At 30.5% G+C, this 17,130-nt stretch overlaps 2 protein-coding genes and 1 long non-coding RNA gene across 3 annotated transcripts; 2 read left to right on the forward strand and 1 right to left on the reverse strand.

Moving 5' to 3' along the window:
* Window positions 1–5: 5 nt before the first annotated feature.
* Window positions 6–610, reverse strand: LOC103854979. Its single transcript, XM_033285045.1, has one exon. It carries the CDS (start codon window positions 470–472, stop codon window positions 17–19), a length of 456 nt encoding a protein of 151 aa, XP_033140936.1. The 5' UTR covers window positions 473–610; the 3' UTR covers window positions 6–16.
* A 5,976-nt stretch (window positions 611–6,586) lies between these two features.
* Window positions 6,587–8,271, forward strand: LOC103854980. Its single transcript, XM_009131947.3, has one exon. The coding sequence runs from the start codon at window positions 7,679–7,681 to the stop codon at window positions 7,985–7,987; it is 309 nt and encodes a 102-aa protein (XP_009130195.1). The 5' UTR covers window positions 6,587–7,678; the 3' UTR covers window positions 7,988–8,271.
* A 671-nt stretch (window positions 8,272–8,942) lies between these two features.
* LOC103854981 lies at window positions 8,943–11,149 on the forward strand. Its single transcript, XR_004455637.1, has 2 exons — window positions 8,943–9,700; window positions 9,806–11,149. It is a non-coding gene; the product is annotated as an uncharacterized LOC103854981 (long non-coding RNA).
* Window positions 11,150–17,130: the final 5,981 nt, after the last annotated feature.

Genomic DNA, 17,130 nt, shown 5'->3' on the forward strand with positions numbered 1-17,130 from the left:
ATGAGAGCATTGAAAGTTATACCTTGCCGGAATCTTGGTCGATGGTTCCTTGGAACATCTCCGGAGCTATGTCGATTTTCAGAAACGGCGGTAATGGTAAGCCAAGAAACTTCGTGGTTTGGTTTGTAAGAGAAGGAATGTAAAGAGTGCCCACATCGAAACTAACGGACAGTTCAGAGTTTGAAGTTCTGTTTTTATCACCACCGTCCGCGTCGATGCACCGGGCAGTTCCGGAGCCGGAACCTCCTTGAGGAGAATATTCGAAATCAGGGTATCTTGAGATGCTAAGCTTACCTGTTCCAATAGTCTTGAAACTGACAGTGTAGAGGTTACTTGGGAGCTGTGTTGTGTTGGGTTTAGAGCTTAGGGAGTTTGAAACTAGTTTGATTTGGTTTGGTGATTTGTGGTTAGAACTGTATCTTCTTGGGGATTTGTAGATTGTTGTTAATGAGTTTATTCTTGTTGAAGCCATTGTCTCTCACTATTTGGTTTAACAATGTGTTGGGATGATGAATCAATTTGATTAAGGAAAGACAAAGTTGAAGAAAGCATCAATCTTATCGTCAGAAAGAAAAATATGTGGCTAGTTTCTGATGTTCATCCTTCACCTTGCAATTGTGTATTCTTTTTAATTCGTATAATGGGCTAAAAGGAATATTACATGCATGCCCCACAAAAAAGTTTTTGGGTTAACTTAATTGCATTCATTCTTGGGCTCAATCTATCTGTGAAAGTGTGGATGGATAACCGGGAATTTTGTTTCTGGTTCAAGTGAACTCTTGGTTCATGTTGGCCTTGTACAAACTGATTACTGCACATTGTGATCGTTTTTTCTGTTACCAGTTAACGAGAGTGAAGTTTGTTAGTTATTGAGAGCATTTCTGGTTTAAATTAATCTCTATAAGAAAAATAATTTCCCATGGAAATATGGTTGAGTTGTTACTTGTGAGTTGGAAACTGGCTGTATGGATAATTTAGAAAATCGAATATGTGATATAAGTTCTTGATTTTCCATCTCCTACCATATTATTATAAAGATATACAAACACCTGGACATACATACACCAAAGGATGACTTGGCTAGAAACCCTTTCTATTTGGTCATGCAAAACATGTTTTTAAGTGAGTCTCTCCACTATCACGCATCCACTTAAACTCAGACACACACGATTATGCTTTATATTTTACAAAAGCTATAGAAAATACTATGAATCTATAAGATATTATAATGATGCATGTGAATCTATCAAATCTAATTAGCAGTATTATAATATATGACCTCATATAATCGACCGAATCTAAAACCATCCACGGCCGGGCTATTCTATTCTACAAAAGTTTTCTCAAGTTGGCAGTATTGAAACCTCTTTAACGTATTACGCAGACAATTAATCTTTTTTGACATGCTTACATGTAAAACAAGATACCATTATCGTTTTACAGGTCATCGGACTTTACGTACTGATACTGACTGTCTCTTAAAAATATTATGAAAGTATTACTTTTAGATAGGGCTTCAATATTGCAGCAGATTACTCGACCCACACTATATACTCTCTTTTTACAACCAAAACTATTCAATCTACAAAAGAGCAGAAAAACACCAACAGCAAATTGTATAAATCGAAGCCAAATCATGGGTTGTTCGATATTATAAAATTTTCTAACTCTTTAAAAGAGCCACAGCCATTTTAAAACAAACTATTTTATGTTATTGATACTTTTATAACGTTTCATGCGCCAATATGTGCATATGAAAGAGTTAATGGATTTTTCTATTATAAAGGGAGTGGAGACTTTATGCGGTTGTGGGAAATATAAGCCTATAGAATTGGGACTCCTTTTATAGAATATGGACCTATCTGACTTTGTCAAATTTCATCTTAATCGTTGGTCCTCGCTCCTATGATAAGTCCTATCGATTACTCATTTTCCGCACGCCATTAACGATAAAGATTCCCATATTTTACATCGTCAATGCTTTCCTAATCTCAACCATACTTTCCCTAACACTACCGTGAAATGATGATGTGTTTTACCGTTAATGCCACCCTAGCAAGAGGATTTTTATGCTAACCTCAAAAAGATTATAGTTCCTCTTCGCATTATCTTTTGTATTTATCAATTATCGAGTTTAATAGTCTCTATCATCATTCTAATTTTTTCTGTTATTGTTTTGGATTATAACACATGTAATCGGTTAAATGAATCAGATCCACCATCTGCTCTATGTATGTGTTGGCTAGACGTTTTTTTTTCACTTTTATTTTGGGGGTTTTTGCCAAAACTAACCCACAACTTGATTTTAATTCCAAACCTATACCCAAACTTGAATCAAATGCAAAACTAACCTAAAAGCCTAGTGAAATTACAGCTCAGCCCCTTGTGACCAAACAAAAAAACAGAAGCCATTTTTACGAATATAGCCCCAGTAAATCGTCTGAGTCGTCTGAGATGTTGGAAGTCGTCTGGACGACTGAAGTGTAAGTCGTCTGGACGACTGAAGTGTAAGTCGTCTGGTACCAGTTATTTTAAAAATAATTTATAAATCTTGTAAAAAAATATTTTGATGCGTAAAAAATAAAAATCAAGTAATTATAAACAGTTTTAACTGATATAAATTAAGATATGATAAAATTGATTTGTTTTGAAGATATATGAGTGGAAGTAGTGAATCATGAAATACTTTGGTTTAGGAGTTTGGCAAACATATGTTGTAGTATTGTATGTATTGTTAGGGTTAGATTTTGGAAAACTAAAATGTTTTTTTCAAAAATTAGTTTTCACCTATATGTGTTTATTTCTGTGTATAGTAAACACTTTTCAAGTTTGATTTGGTTTTATGAAGTGTTTAATTAGATAATTAAGTTTAGGGTTATGTTTAGGGTGTGGACGACTTATATTTCAGTCGTCTGTTAAATAATTTACCCGGACGACGTATATTTCAGTCGTCCAGACGACTTACTTGTAAGTCGTCTGGAAAGTCTTCTATTTTAGTTTCCCGCTAAAATATTTAATTTCCCGCTAAAAATATTAAACTCTTCTGGACGACTTACATGTAAGTCGTCTGTTTTAATTCTTCACCAGACGACTGAAATGTAAGTCGTCCAGGAAGTCGTCTGAGTCAAAAATATTTAATCTAATTGGATTTTTTGTCTCCCTATATAAAGAAAATTTACACATTCTCTCTCCTCCTCTCAAATGGCTGCAACAAAAATGTAATGTTCATCATTCTAAAACTCTCCAACCTCTCTCTAATCTCTTTGACTTGAAAACACCAAACTTTATATGAATTTTCAGTTTTGTCTCATGTATTCTTACTAATCTATCTCTTTTGCAGGTTTTTAATCAAATGGTACTCATCTTCCACTAATTTAGAGGTAGATCTATTAATTTTAGATATGTATTTTGTGTGTTCTATAATGTAGATTTATCTAATCTTCCACTCATTTTCTCTATTTTTAAGTCATTTGAACGTTTTTGAATATGCAGGTTTTTCAGATCTGGATTTGATGTGCAGGTTTTTCAGATCTGGAAGACTTCTAGGACGACTTACCTGTTAGTCGTCTGGAAGTCGTCTGGAAGTCGTCTGGAAGTCTTCTGACAAAGTCGTCTGGACTTCCAGGAAGTCGTCTGGACTTCCAGGAAGTCGTCTGGACTTCCAGGAAGTCGTCTGGACTTCCAGGAAGTCGTCTGGACTTCTAGGAAGTCGTCTGGATTTTTCTGAGCGTTTTGGTAAGTTCTTATGTCTGATTTTTCTTCATTTGGTAACTTCTTGTTGTATAAAGTTCTTACTTTTTCCCAAACTAAAACTCTCCAAACCCACTCTAATCTCTTTGACTTGAAAACACCAAACTTTATATGAATTTTCAATTTTGTCTCATGTCTTTGTTACTAATCTATTTTTTTTTGCAGGTTTTTAATTATTTGGTACTCATCTTCCACTAATTTAAAGTAGATCGTAGATTTATATTTTTAGATATGTATTTTTGTGTGTTCTGTAAAGGTAGATTTATATAATCTTCCACTCATTTTTTCTGTTTTTAAGCCATTTGAACGTTTTTGAATATGCAGGTTTTTCAGATCTGGATTTAATATGCAGGTTTTTCAGATCTGGAAAATTCTGGGACGACTTACTTGTTAGTCGTCTGGAAGTTATCTGGAAGTCGTCTGGAAGTCGTCTGGACTTCCTAAAGTCGTCTGGACTTCCTGTAAAGTCGTCTGGACTTCCTGTAAAGTCGTCTGGAAGTCGTCTGAACTTCCTAAAAGTCTTCTGGCAAAGTCGTCTGAACTTCCTGGAAGTCGTCTGGACTTCTTAGAAGTCGTCTGAACTTCTTAAAAGTTGTCTGGTCTTGTCTACTCAAGTGGAATCCAAGCTTGTCTTTGTAGATGAATGATCTATAATAGTTTTGTTTGTGGTCTGTTTTATGAATTGCATGTATACTCTTTTAGTTGTGAATTTTTTGTAAAATCAGTAATAATGTTTTCCAAGATGTATTAAATGTGCTAACAATGTGTTTACACATTTACAAATCAATGAAATAATAGACTTCAGTAGCCTTTTTCTTATCTTTGGATCTCTCATATGCAATAATAAACTCCAATGGCCTTTTTCTCATCTTAATAAACAAGAATGTTGGTAAGAGATGGAAACAAACAATAGTAACTAGTCAAAGCATATCATATTTTTTATAAGTTTGCATTGAAAAACTTAGTCAAATTTAGTAAAACTAAGAGAGAACATATTTTGTAAATATGAGTTTTACATATCTTGAAGTTACTTATCACTCTTAAAAATACAAGTTATTCAAAAACTAACGTAGAAGACTTAAAAACTAGTGGAGAAGACGCGGACGACTTCAATCTAAGTTGTCTAGACGACTAAACTATATGTCGTCTGGTCAACGCAGAGGTTATTTTTGCAATTGACTTTGAAATCTGTTATTTCGGACGACTGAAAGTTAAGTCGTCTACTATTGTTTGGTTAAAAAAAAAACTCCAAAAAAGCTAGACGACTTACATTTCAGTCGTCAGAGGTTAGTTTTGCATTTGACTGGATTATTTCACAAGTTTGACTTTTGGACGACTTACGTTTCAGTCGTCTAGTGAAAATTAAAATAATAATATTTTTTTAAAAGTAGACGACTTAAAGTTAAGTCGTCATAGGTTAGTTTTGCAATTGAAAAAAAAAACTTCAAGATTTAATTATATACAGACGACTTATAATTCAGTCGTCCACGAGACGACTGAAATGTAAGTCGTCCAGGATTTACGAGGTTTGACCAGAATCTCGGAAAAAAATCCTGGACGACTTACAATTAAGTCGTCTGGTGGACGACTGAATTATAAGTCGTCTGTGTATAATTAAATCTTAAAGTTTTTTTTTCAATTGCAAAACTAACCTATGACTACTTAATTGTAAGTCGTTTACTTAAAAAAAATATTATTATTTTAATTTTCGCCAGACGACTGAAATGTAAGTCGTCTGGGGAAGTCAAACTTCTGAAATTATCCAGTCAAATACAAAACTAACCTATGACGACTGAAATGTAAGTCGTCTAGGTTCTTTGGAATTTTTTTTGAAACCAAACAATAGTAGACGACTTAACTTTCAGTCGTCTCAGGTTACAGATTTCAAAGTCAATTGCAAAAATAACCTCTGCGTTGACCAGACGACTTCCAGGTAAGTCGTCTACAGCCAGACGACTGAAAGGTAAGTCGTCTACAGCCAGACGACTCCCAAGTAAGTCGTCTGACGAACAGATCTGGAAAAAAACTCGATGTCATACCTTAAATTAGTGAGATAAGTTCCTTAGCATACATAAGGCTTCTCCAAGCACACAGAATCACAAACGGAAGTCACCCACCCATAATCGTTAGCTTCTATGACTCTATGAACCATAAAAATTTTAGAATCAAAATCTTGAGTTTTTTAGCTCATTGTGGAGAGAAAGTGAGAGATATGTTGTGTTTAGGTCACAAGAATGAAAAAGAAGAAGGGTAAATCGATTTTAGGAGCATTAAGAGCTTCAAATTGGTTGTTCATGGTGGTTGTGGTATTGATGACAATGGCAATCTTGTAATTACTTGAAGATGATGAGGTGAGAGAGTAAAATGTCATTTTCGAAAAAAAAAAAAAAAAAAATGATGGCATTTTCGTAAATTATATGAACTTGTGGGTGAATAGGGCAAAACCAATTTTCAAAAAAAAAGGAGGTTAGTTTTGTGTTTGACTTTAAGTTATAGGTCAATTTTGCAAAAATCCCTTATTTTGCAAGGTTTTACAAACGTACTTCTTACGTTATTGCTGAAAGGGTCATTTTTAGGAGCATTAAGAGCTTCAAATTGGTTGTTCATGGTGGTTGTGGTATTGATGACAATGGCAATCTTGTAATTACTTGAAGATGATGAGGGAGAGAGAGTAAAAATGTCATTTTCGAAAAAAAAAAAAATAAAAAAAAATGGATGGCATTTTCGTAAATTATATGAACTTGTGGGGTGAATAGGGCAAAACCAATTTTCAAAAAAAAAGGAGGTTAGTTTTGTGTTTGACTTTAAGTTATAGGTCAATTTTGCAAAAATCCCTTTATTTTGCAAGGTTTTTACAACGTACTTCTTACGTTATTGCTGAAAGGGTCAAGATTAGGAGATTAAGAGACTTTGCTACGCATTTATCGCTATATGTGAATTCAGTAAGATGCGATGTATAGTCGTATAGGAGAACTACATGCATCTTTCTTCTTTAAAAAAGTTATTTCTTCAGTTGAATTTTTTTTATTTCTTCAAACTATCATAACATATTAGGCTGCTGTCCCTCTTCAATGATTCCTAATAAATTCAAATCTAATATATAGTTGAACACCTTCGATAATTATATAAATTCCCAAATCATCTGCTTTCGTTAAATGTTATGACTGGAATATACACGACAGGTTCAAGACAACCGATAAGATAACAAAGTTAAATTTTAAAAAATCCAAAATATGAATAATGGAGTCGAAAATACGTTGACAAAAACCAGAATATTGATAACACTGGTGAACCACTTGTTCTAAATGAATATAGTATTTTGTAATTTTGAAGTCATGCATATACTATCTTGAGGTTGATTAAGTAATCAAAAAGGTAGTTGGAGCGTTGGCTTTTGTGGAAGTAATAGCATAACTTATGTGACATTCAATGGCGGCTACTCTGGAAGGCTACGTTTCTCTCAAGTCTTAAACGGTTAAACCCAATTCTCCGTTTTTCCTGCTATTACGATATCATAAACTTAATTATACTATAATACGTTTAACTTCTAGGAATAATATATTCAATATTTTTCACCAAGAGTGTTGGCTGATATAGACACAAATTTATACTTACAAGAATAAGACAAAACAAACTCATAATAATCAGTGATAAGGATATATAATGACTCAGAGGAATAGTTAGAGAAGGTGGCCAAAAAGCAAAGTCTTCTTTAGTGAGTCACGACCGTTGGCCTGCACCACATGAGACCAAGTCTCTAACCCAACCAACACACAACACAGAACCCCTTAACCGAAAAGACGATCTTACCCTCACCTATAATACCAATATAAATACACCCACTCGAGCGCATGTTTAGATACATCCAATTTAATATTCATTCTCAAAACATAGAGAAAAGTCGAAGATAGTTTAATAGTGGAAAGGCATGAGAGGTTCAAGAACAGCATCTTCAGACATGAGTGCATGGTGTTCTGCTGTTGTGTTGTTGTCTTTAATACTTTTGTTATCTGTTCGTGAGAACAACGCTTCTAACTCGATGAGAGGGTCTCAATTCTCAGAGAAACCTTGTGAGGAGATTTACGTCGTCGGAGAAGGAGAAACGCTTCATACCATCGGCGATAAATGTGGCGACCCGTTTATAGTTGAGCGAAACCCGCATATCCATGACCCGGATGATGTATTCCCTGGTCTCGTTCTCAGGATTGCACCTTTTTACTTCTCCAGAAAAGTGTAAGATATATAAAAAGAGTTATTTTATTTTTATTTTAACTTTGTTTGAAGCATACTTTTTCCTTTGTAATTAGTATGTATTTATGTATATACTAAAAGAATTCCGAAACAAATACATATATTTGAAAGAAACAGAGCAAAAGCAGAGTCTACAGTGAGTTTGCTTATTCATGTTTGGAGGTGTTAAATGTTCATTTGGACATGTTTTAGGTGTACATGATATCAGTAAATACTATATGGGTTTGATTGAAAATATCAATAAATAAAAAAAGTCGCTGATCAGTGCAATATCGAAACGCCAAGTTAGGAAAAGTCAACGACTGTGTACAAACTGACAGAATTAAAAGGTGTTTCGTTATTGTAAAATACTAAAATCTAAACTAAACAATTGGCTCTGAATGGTGACTGCGGTTTAAGCGGTACGGAACAAGCGGTTCGGGACAAGCGGTTCAACTGCGGTGCGGTTTTAACAGTTATAAAAATGTATAGATATATAGTATATGTAGAAATTTTTGTTACTGTTAACTGCAGGGCGGGACGGGACGATGGTCACCATTCGAAGCCATTATACCTTTGCTATTCCCTTTTAAAATTATTTTTTAACTTGCAGAATCATTGTGATGAAAGACTAAGAGCATTTCCAACCTATTGCTAGTTTCACCTCTATAATAGCATTTAGAGGTGAAATTGCTCCAACCCATCTTTATTTCTTTCTCTATAATAGAGATCTCTATATTTTCCTCTATTTATAAAGGAAAAAATAACATTCCTCTATTTTTTACTTTATAATTGAAGATTGCTATTATAAAGAAATACATTGGAGCATATCTCACTTCTATTATAGAATTCCTCTATTTTAGAGGTGAAAATAGCAAAATACATTGGAGATGGTCTAAACTGATTATTTGCTGAATTGTGTTAGAAGATGCATTTATTCTTCTTCCTTTTTTTGACAACAAATCTCTTTAATCGTCATTGTATCAAATTATCAAGAAGAGTGCGACTTTCGGTTAAATCGAAGTTGTGTTCAAACTCCATTTATATTCTCGAAGCTCCATGTATGAAGATACAATTAGCTTGTAGCTTTTCTCTTATTCTTGGTACTGGTTTGATGTCTCTTCGAGCTGTTTGGGCTTGAAGTTATTTGGGCATGTATATTACACATGTTTTAGTTTCTTGAGCATTTTTAGAGAAAATCAATTACATTTTGATTTAGATTATAGTATAAAGATTGCAAAATTATGTCTTTTTTACAAAATTACAAACCATGTTTTCTGTTAAAATGATAAAATTGTGTATGAAATCATGTTTTTTCTATTAAATGAGTAAACACTGCTTGTTTTTCCCACCATGCAAAAACCTAAAAAAACATGTTTTTTTTTTCTTCTCGTAAACCTTAATTTCCCATCAAGATGTAATATCTTAAAACCATAACATGGTAATTTTGATAAAAATTGTATAAAATCATATACTTTCAACTGAAAACCGGTTGGGATTCGAACATGGAATATTGGGTAATTAACAAAACTGATTATACGGACATCTTATAAAAAAATACGGGTAATTTACGGAAGCCTTGTATATGGCTTTCTCCAAGAATAAAACCCACCATTTATGCTATCCCCTGTCATCGGCAGCCACAGACCTAAACCCTAGAATTCCCTTCCTCCTGAGTCTAATAAGTTCCGATCCATCTCCGCCGAAACCATGGTCATCTGTAAGATATATTTCTCTTGCTTTGTGACCATTGTCTTTTTACCTGCAGTTATTAATTAGATATGATTTATTTATTTGTTAATAATCACCTCGCTCGCTCATGCAGATGGTTGGACAGGCGTCTTCTGGGACATGGATGATTTCACACTCCCTCCTGGTCTCGATGTAGATCAGTTTGTGAAGAATGTCTGCTTAGCTATATCGAATGAGGGTGTTCGTGGTGACGTGGAGTTCTTTGCTTATAGTAGTTCGGACACCTTTGATTATGGTCGATATCTCGAGTCCAAGTCCTTTACTCCAGCTAAAGTTGTCAGTAAACGTTCAAGGTTATATCGTTTGTTACATTGCATGCTTAACTGGGTTCACCACCGTCAACAGTATCGAGGGAAACAAATGTGTTGGTAATTGCAAAGGCTATGCCAGGGGCAAGGCCGTCTTTTAGTACGTGCAATTGGAGCGGTCGAACAGGATCCAAAATTTTAGAGGACCATAATTTTTTTATTTTATTAATAGTTATAAATTAAAATCATATATTTATTAAAAATTAGATAGCTATATTTAAATTTAATTTTCGTATTTATTAACCAATAAATATAAATTACAATTTGATTTTGTTTACATAACCAACAAAAATGCAATAAGTCAGAAAAAATTAACATTTATATCAATTAATTTATTTTGGAAAATAAAAAATAGCTGTTGGTGTTTGATTTAATATTCAATGTAAATTTAAAAAGTTAATATTCTAATTTTTTTTATATTTAGAAAACTATTATTAATTAGTTATTATAAATAAGGAGAAAAATATATAATTTTCAGCAATTTTTACAAAAAATAGTAAACACAAAGAAAAATGACTAGTCTAAGCTCTATCGAGAAGAAAAAAGAGGAATCTTCAACTTCTTGTTTAATCAAATCAAGAATCTACGGTTTTTGGTCTAACCACTATCCATGTTCTATTGCTCTATTAGTTTTCTTATAGATTATAACTTAGGATTGTGGATATAAAGAAAATCAAACTGAAATATTCTTAGTCTAAAATAGGTGTTTTTCATAAGGTTTTAATTATAAAACCAAAAGATGTTAGTAAAATATATTATAACACTATTTTGCCACAAAAACATAAATTATTTCAGGTTAATAAAATTAGTCTTTTTTTTTTTGAACATAGTCTCTTTAGAGTTTGAGACGGTCCTGGTCAGGGGAAGATAACATTAACATGACCAGTTTTCACAGTAGTTCCTGAGGGATGCTAACCAGAAAGTTTTGATTATCCTGAGCCAATTTTAGCTTGGTATTGGTCAGACTTATGTTCTGGAAGTACGTCCGTCCACCTTTCTTCTGTGATCCTACTACTGATTATGATTCCAGAAGCAGCTCACCAGAAACTGATCGTGCAGACGTGCTCAAGGTGTGAAACTATGCTGCTGGTTCCGCTACGAAACGAAGTCAAAAAGAAGCGGCGGATGCTAACTCTCAGAACTAGTTAGCTGATAATAATACTATTGTTTCTATTAAATTGGGATTAGATAATGGGCAATTGTCAATAATAGCACATTTTGAAGTTTATGTCTCAAAAATAGCACTAAAAGGAAAAATTCACAAAAATGACATTCATTAAAGGGTAAAATATCCCTAATACCCTTGGTTTAAAATTAAATAAACAAACAAAAATAAATAAATAAAATAAATAAAATAATTTTTTTTATAGTTTCAGATTATGTGTTTTCAGATTCGAAATTTTTATAATTTTTTTTTGAAAATTTTTTTTTGAAATTTTTTTTATTTTTTTTCAAATTTTTTTTATAATTTAAAAATACTTTTTGAAACTGTTTTTAAAATTTTTATTTTTTATTTTAGTATTTATTTTTTATAAAATTTTAAACCATAATTCCAAAACCCCACCCCTTAACTCTATACCCTAAGGTTTGGATTAATTAACCCAAGGGGTATAAGTGTATATTTACCTCTTTAATGAAACCTATTTTTGTGACTTTGAGCCTTGAGTGCTACTTTGGGAACAAAAACTTGGTTTGGTGCTATCTTAGTATTTTTCTCTTAGATAATAGATGAGGCTTGTGTTACAAAAAAATAAATAATAATAGATAGTTAACACATAGATTTTGAGAAAAAATAAAAAAATATGACAATATTATTTTAATGCATAGTTATATCGTGAAATAACATATAATGATGGCCAGAGAGGTTTGGAAATTTTTTTGTCTTTGTTTCTCTAAAATAATGATTTTATTGTAGTTTGTCAACTGATTTACGGAACATATGATTTTTTACTAAATTAATTGATAAGAAAACAGAACGACGCCCAGTTACCATGTAAGAGAGTTTAAAATACATTAATACAAATATAGAATATGGTTAGAAATTTTAAAACAACACCAAAAATTATAGGCTTCAGTATATTAACTATTTACCGAAAAACTGAATATTTTGTAGGGGTTAGTTAACACGTAGATTTTGAGAAAAAATTCAAAAAATATGACAATATTGTTTTAATGCATAGTTGTATCATGAAATAACATATGATGATGGTCAGAGAGGTTTGAAACCTTTTTTCTCTTATTTTCTCTAAAATAGCGATTTTATTGTGGTTTGTTATCTGATTTAGGGAGCATATGAAGTTTTACTAAATTAATTGATTTAAAAATAGAACGATGTCCATTTACCATGTAAGAGAGTTTAGAATACATTAATACAAATGTACAATGTGGTTAGAAATTTTAAAACAACAATAAAAATTATAGGCTTCAGTATATTAACCATTTACCAAAAAACTGAATTTTTTATAGGAGTTAACACATAGATTTTGAGAAAATTTCAAAAAATATGATAATATTGTTTTAATGCATAGTTGTATCATAAACTAAGATATGATGATGGTCAGAGAAGTTTGGAACATTTGTTGTCTCCGTTTCTCTAGAATAGAGATTTTATTGTGATTTGTCCACTCATTTAAGAAGTATATGAAGTTTTACTAAATTAATTGATAAATAAAAATAGAAAGACTCCCATTTACCATGTAAGAGAGTTTTGAATAAATTAATACAAATAAATAATATGGTTAGAAATTTTAAAACAACACTAAAAATTATAGGCTTTAGTATATTAACCATTTACCGAAAAACTGAATATTTTGTAGGAGTTAGTTAACACGTAGATTTTAAAAAAAATTCAAAAAATATGAAAATATTGTTTTAATGCATAGTTGTATCATGAAATAGCATATGATGATGGTTAGAGAAGGTTTGAAACTTTTTTTCTCTTCTTTTCTCTAAAATAGCAATTTTATTGTGGTTTGTCAAATGATTTAGGGAGCATATGAAGTTTTACAAAATTAATTGTTAAAAAATAAGAATGATTCCCATGTACCATGAAAGAGAGTTTAGAATACATTAATACAAATTTAGAATGTGATTATTAATTTTAAAACTACACTAAAAATTATAGGCATCAGTATATTAACCATTTAACGAAAAACTGTATTTTGTATGGGTTAACACATAGATTTAGAAAAATTCCAAAAAATATGATAATTTGTTTTATTGCATAGTTGTATCATGATCTAGCATATGATGATGATGGTCAGAAAGTTTTGGAACCTTTTTTCTCTTCTTATCTCTACAATAGCGATTTTATTGTAGTTTGTCAAATGATTTAGGGAGCATATGAAGTTTTACTAAATTAATTGATAAAAAATAGAACTACCCCATTTACCATGTAAGAGAGTTTAGAGTAAATTAATAAACATGTAGAATGTGGTAATTGGTTTTAAAACAACAATAAAAATTATAGGCTTTAGTATATTAATCATTTACCGAAAAACTGTATATTTTGTAGGGGTTAACACATAGATTTAGAGAAAAAATTCAAAAAATATGACAATATTGGTTTATTGCATAGTTGTATGATGATGATGGTCAGAGAGGTTTGGAACCTTTTTTTGCCTTCGTTTCTCTAAAATAGCTATTTTATTGTGGGTTGTCAACTGATTTACAGAGCATATTAAGTTTTACCAAATTATTTGATAAAAAAATAGAACAATGTCTATGTACTATGAAAAAGAGTTTAGAATATATTAATACAAATGAAGAATGTGGTTGGAAATTTTAAAACAATACTAAAAATTATAGGCTTTAGTATATTAACCATTTAACGAAAAACTGAATATTTTGAAGTGGTTAAACACATAGATTTTGAGAAAAAATCAAAAAATATGACAATATAATTTTAATGCATATTTGTATCATGAACTAACATATGATGATGGTCAGAGAGTTTCGGAATGTTTTTTCTATTTTTCTCTAAAATAGCGATTTTATTGTGGTTTGTCAAATGATTAAGGAAGCATATGAAGTTTTACTAAATTAATTGATAAAAAAATAGAACGACGTCCATTTACCATGTAAGAGAGTTTAGAATACATTAATACAAATGTAAAATGTGGTAAAAAAAATTTTTTAAAAAAAAATTATAGGCTTCAGTATATTAATCATTTACCAAAAACTGAATATTTTGTAGGAGCTAACACATAGATTTTGAGAAAAATTGAAAAACTATGATAATATTGTATTAATGCATAGTTTTATCAAAAACTAACATATGATGATGATCAGAGAGGTTTGGAACCTTTATTGTCTCTATTTTTCTAGAATAGAGATTTTATTGTGGTATGTCCACTAATATAGGGAGCATATAAAGTTTCACTAAATTAATTGATAAATTAAAAAAACTATGCTTATTTACCGTGTAAGAGAGTATATAATACAGTAATACAAATATAGAATGTGGTTAGAAATTTTAAAACAACACTAAAAATTATAGGCTTAGTATATTAACCATTTACCGAAAAACTGAATATTTTGAAGGGGTTAACACATAGATTTTGAGAAAAAAATCAAAAAATCTAAAAATCTGACAATATAATTTTAATGCATAGTTGTATCAGGAACTAACATATGATGATGGCCAGAGATTTTTGGAACCATTTGTTTCTTCTTTTCTCTAAAATAACGATTTTATTTTGGTTTGTCAAATGATTTATGGAGCATATGAAATTTTACTAAATTAATTGATAAAAAAATAGAACGACGTCCATTTACCATGTAAGAGAGTTAAGAATACATTAATAAAAATGTAAAATGTGGTAAATTTTTTTAAAACAACAATAAAAAGTATAGGCTTCAGTATATTAAACATTTACCGAAAAACTGTATATTTTGTAGGGGTTAACACATAGATTTAGAGAAAAATTCAGAAAATATGACAATATTCTTTTAAGGCATAGTTGTATCATGAAATAACATATTATGATGGTCAGAGAGGTTTGGAACCTTTTTTGTCTTTGTTTCTCTAAAATAGTGATTTTACTGTGGTATGCAAAATGATTTACGGAGCATATGAAGTTTTACCAAATTAATTGATAAAAAATATAATGATGTCCATGTATCATGAAAGAGAGCTTAGAATACATTAAAACAAATGTATAATGTGGTTAGAAATTTTAAAACAACACTAAAGATTATAGGCTTCAATATATTAACCATTTACCGAAAATTTTAATATTTTGTTGGAGTTAACACATAGATTTTGAAAAAAATTCAAAAAATATGACAATATTGTTTTAATGCATAGTTGTATCATAAAATAACATATGATGATGGTGAGAGAGGTTTGGAACCTTTTTCTCTTCTTTTCTCTAAAATAACGATTTTATTGTGGTTTGTCAAATGATTTATGGAGCATATGAAGTTTTACTAAATTAATTGATAAAAAATAGAACGATTCCTATGTACCATGAAAGAGAATTTAGAATACATTAATACAAATTTTGAATGTAATTAAAAATTTTAAAACATCACTAAAAATTGTAAGTTTCAGTATATTAATCATTTACCGAAAAAACACATAGATTTAGAGAAAAATTCAAAAAATATGTTAATTTGTTTTAATGCATAGTTGTGTCATGATCTCTCATATGATGATGATGTTCAGAGAATTTGGAACCTTTTTCTCTTCTTTTCTCTAAAATAGCGATTTTATTGTGGTTTTTCAAATGATTTTGGAAGCATATGAAGTTTTACTAAATTAATTGATAAAAAAATAAAACGACGTGCATTTACCATGTAAGAGAGTTTAGAATACATTAATACAATTGTAGAATGTGGTAAAAAAATTTAAAACAAAAATAAAAATATAGGCTTCAGTATATTTATCATTTAACAAAAACTGAATATTTTGTAGGGACTAACACATAGATTTTGAGAAAAATTGAAAAACTATGATAGTATTGTATTAATGCATAGTTTTATCAAGAACTAACATATGATGATGGTCAGAGAGGTTTGGAACCTTTATTGTCTCCGTTTTTCTTGAATATGGATTTTATTGTGGTATGTTCACTAATATAGGAAGCATATGAAGTTTCACTAAATTAATTGATAAATTAAAAAAACTACGCTCATTTACCATGTAAGAGAGTATATAATACATTAATACAAATATAGAATGTGGTTAAAATTTTTAAAACAACACTAAAAATTATAGGCTTAGTATATTAACCATTTACCGAAAAACTGAATATTTTGAAGGGGTTACACATAGATTTTGAGAAAAAATCAAAAAATCTGATAATATAATTTTAATGCATAGTTGTATCATGAACTAACATATGATGATGGCCAGAGAGTTTTGGAACCATTTGTTTCTTCTTTTCTCTAAAATAACGATTTTATTGTGGTTTGTCAAATGATTTATGGAGCATATGAAGTTTTACTAAATTAATAGATAAAAAAAATAGAACGACGTCCATTTACCATGTAAGTGAGTTTAGAATACATTAATAAAAATGTAAAATGTGGTAAACATTTTTAAAACAACAATAAAAATTATAGAGTTCAGTATAATAACCATATACCAAAAAACTGTATATTTTGTAGGGGTACACATAGATTTAGAGAAAAATTCAAAAATATGAAAATATTGTTTTAACGCATAGTTATATCATGAAATAATATATGATGATGGTTAGAGATGTTTGATACCTTTTTGTCTTTGTTTCTCTAAAATAGTGATTTTATTGTGGTTTGTCAACTGATTTACGAAGATATGAAGTTTTACCAAATTAATTGATAAAAAATATAACGATGTCCATGTACCATGAAAGAGAGTTTAGAATACATTAATACAAATGTATAATGTGGTTAGAAATTTTAAAACAACACTAAAAATTATAGGTTTCAGTATATTAACCATTTACCGAAAAACTGATATTTTGTATAGGTTAACACATTAATTTTGAGAAAATTTCAAAAATATGATAATTTATTTTAATGCATAGTTGTATCATGATATAGCATATTATGATGATGGTCAGAGAGTTTTGGAACCTTTTTTCATCTTTTCTCTAAAATTGCG

The sequence above is a fragment of the Brassica rapa genome, chromosome A02 (genome assembly GCF_000309985.2).
Source record: "Brassica rapa cultivar Chiifu-401-42 chromosome A02, CAAS_Brap_v3.01, whole genome shotgun sequence".
Taxonomy (NCBI): Eukaryota; Viridiplantae; Streptophyta; class Magnoliopsida; order Brassicales; family Brassicaceae; genus Brassica; species Brassica rapa.

Bases quoted from the DNA above. Each gene is read 5' to 3' on its own strand.
- LOC103854979 (XM_033285045.1), bottom strand. From the start codon at position 472: ATGGCTTCAACAAGAATAAACTCATTAACAACAATCTACAAATCCCCA.
- LOC103854980 (XM_009131947.3), top strand. From the start codon at position 7,679: ATGAGAGGTTCAAGAACAGCATCTTCAGACATGAGTGCATGGTGTTCT.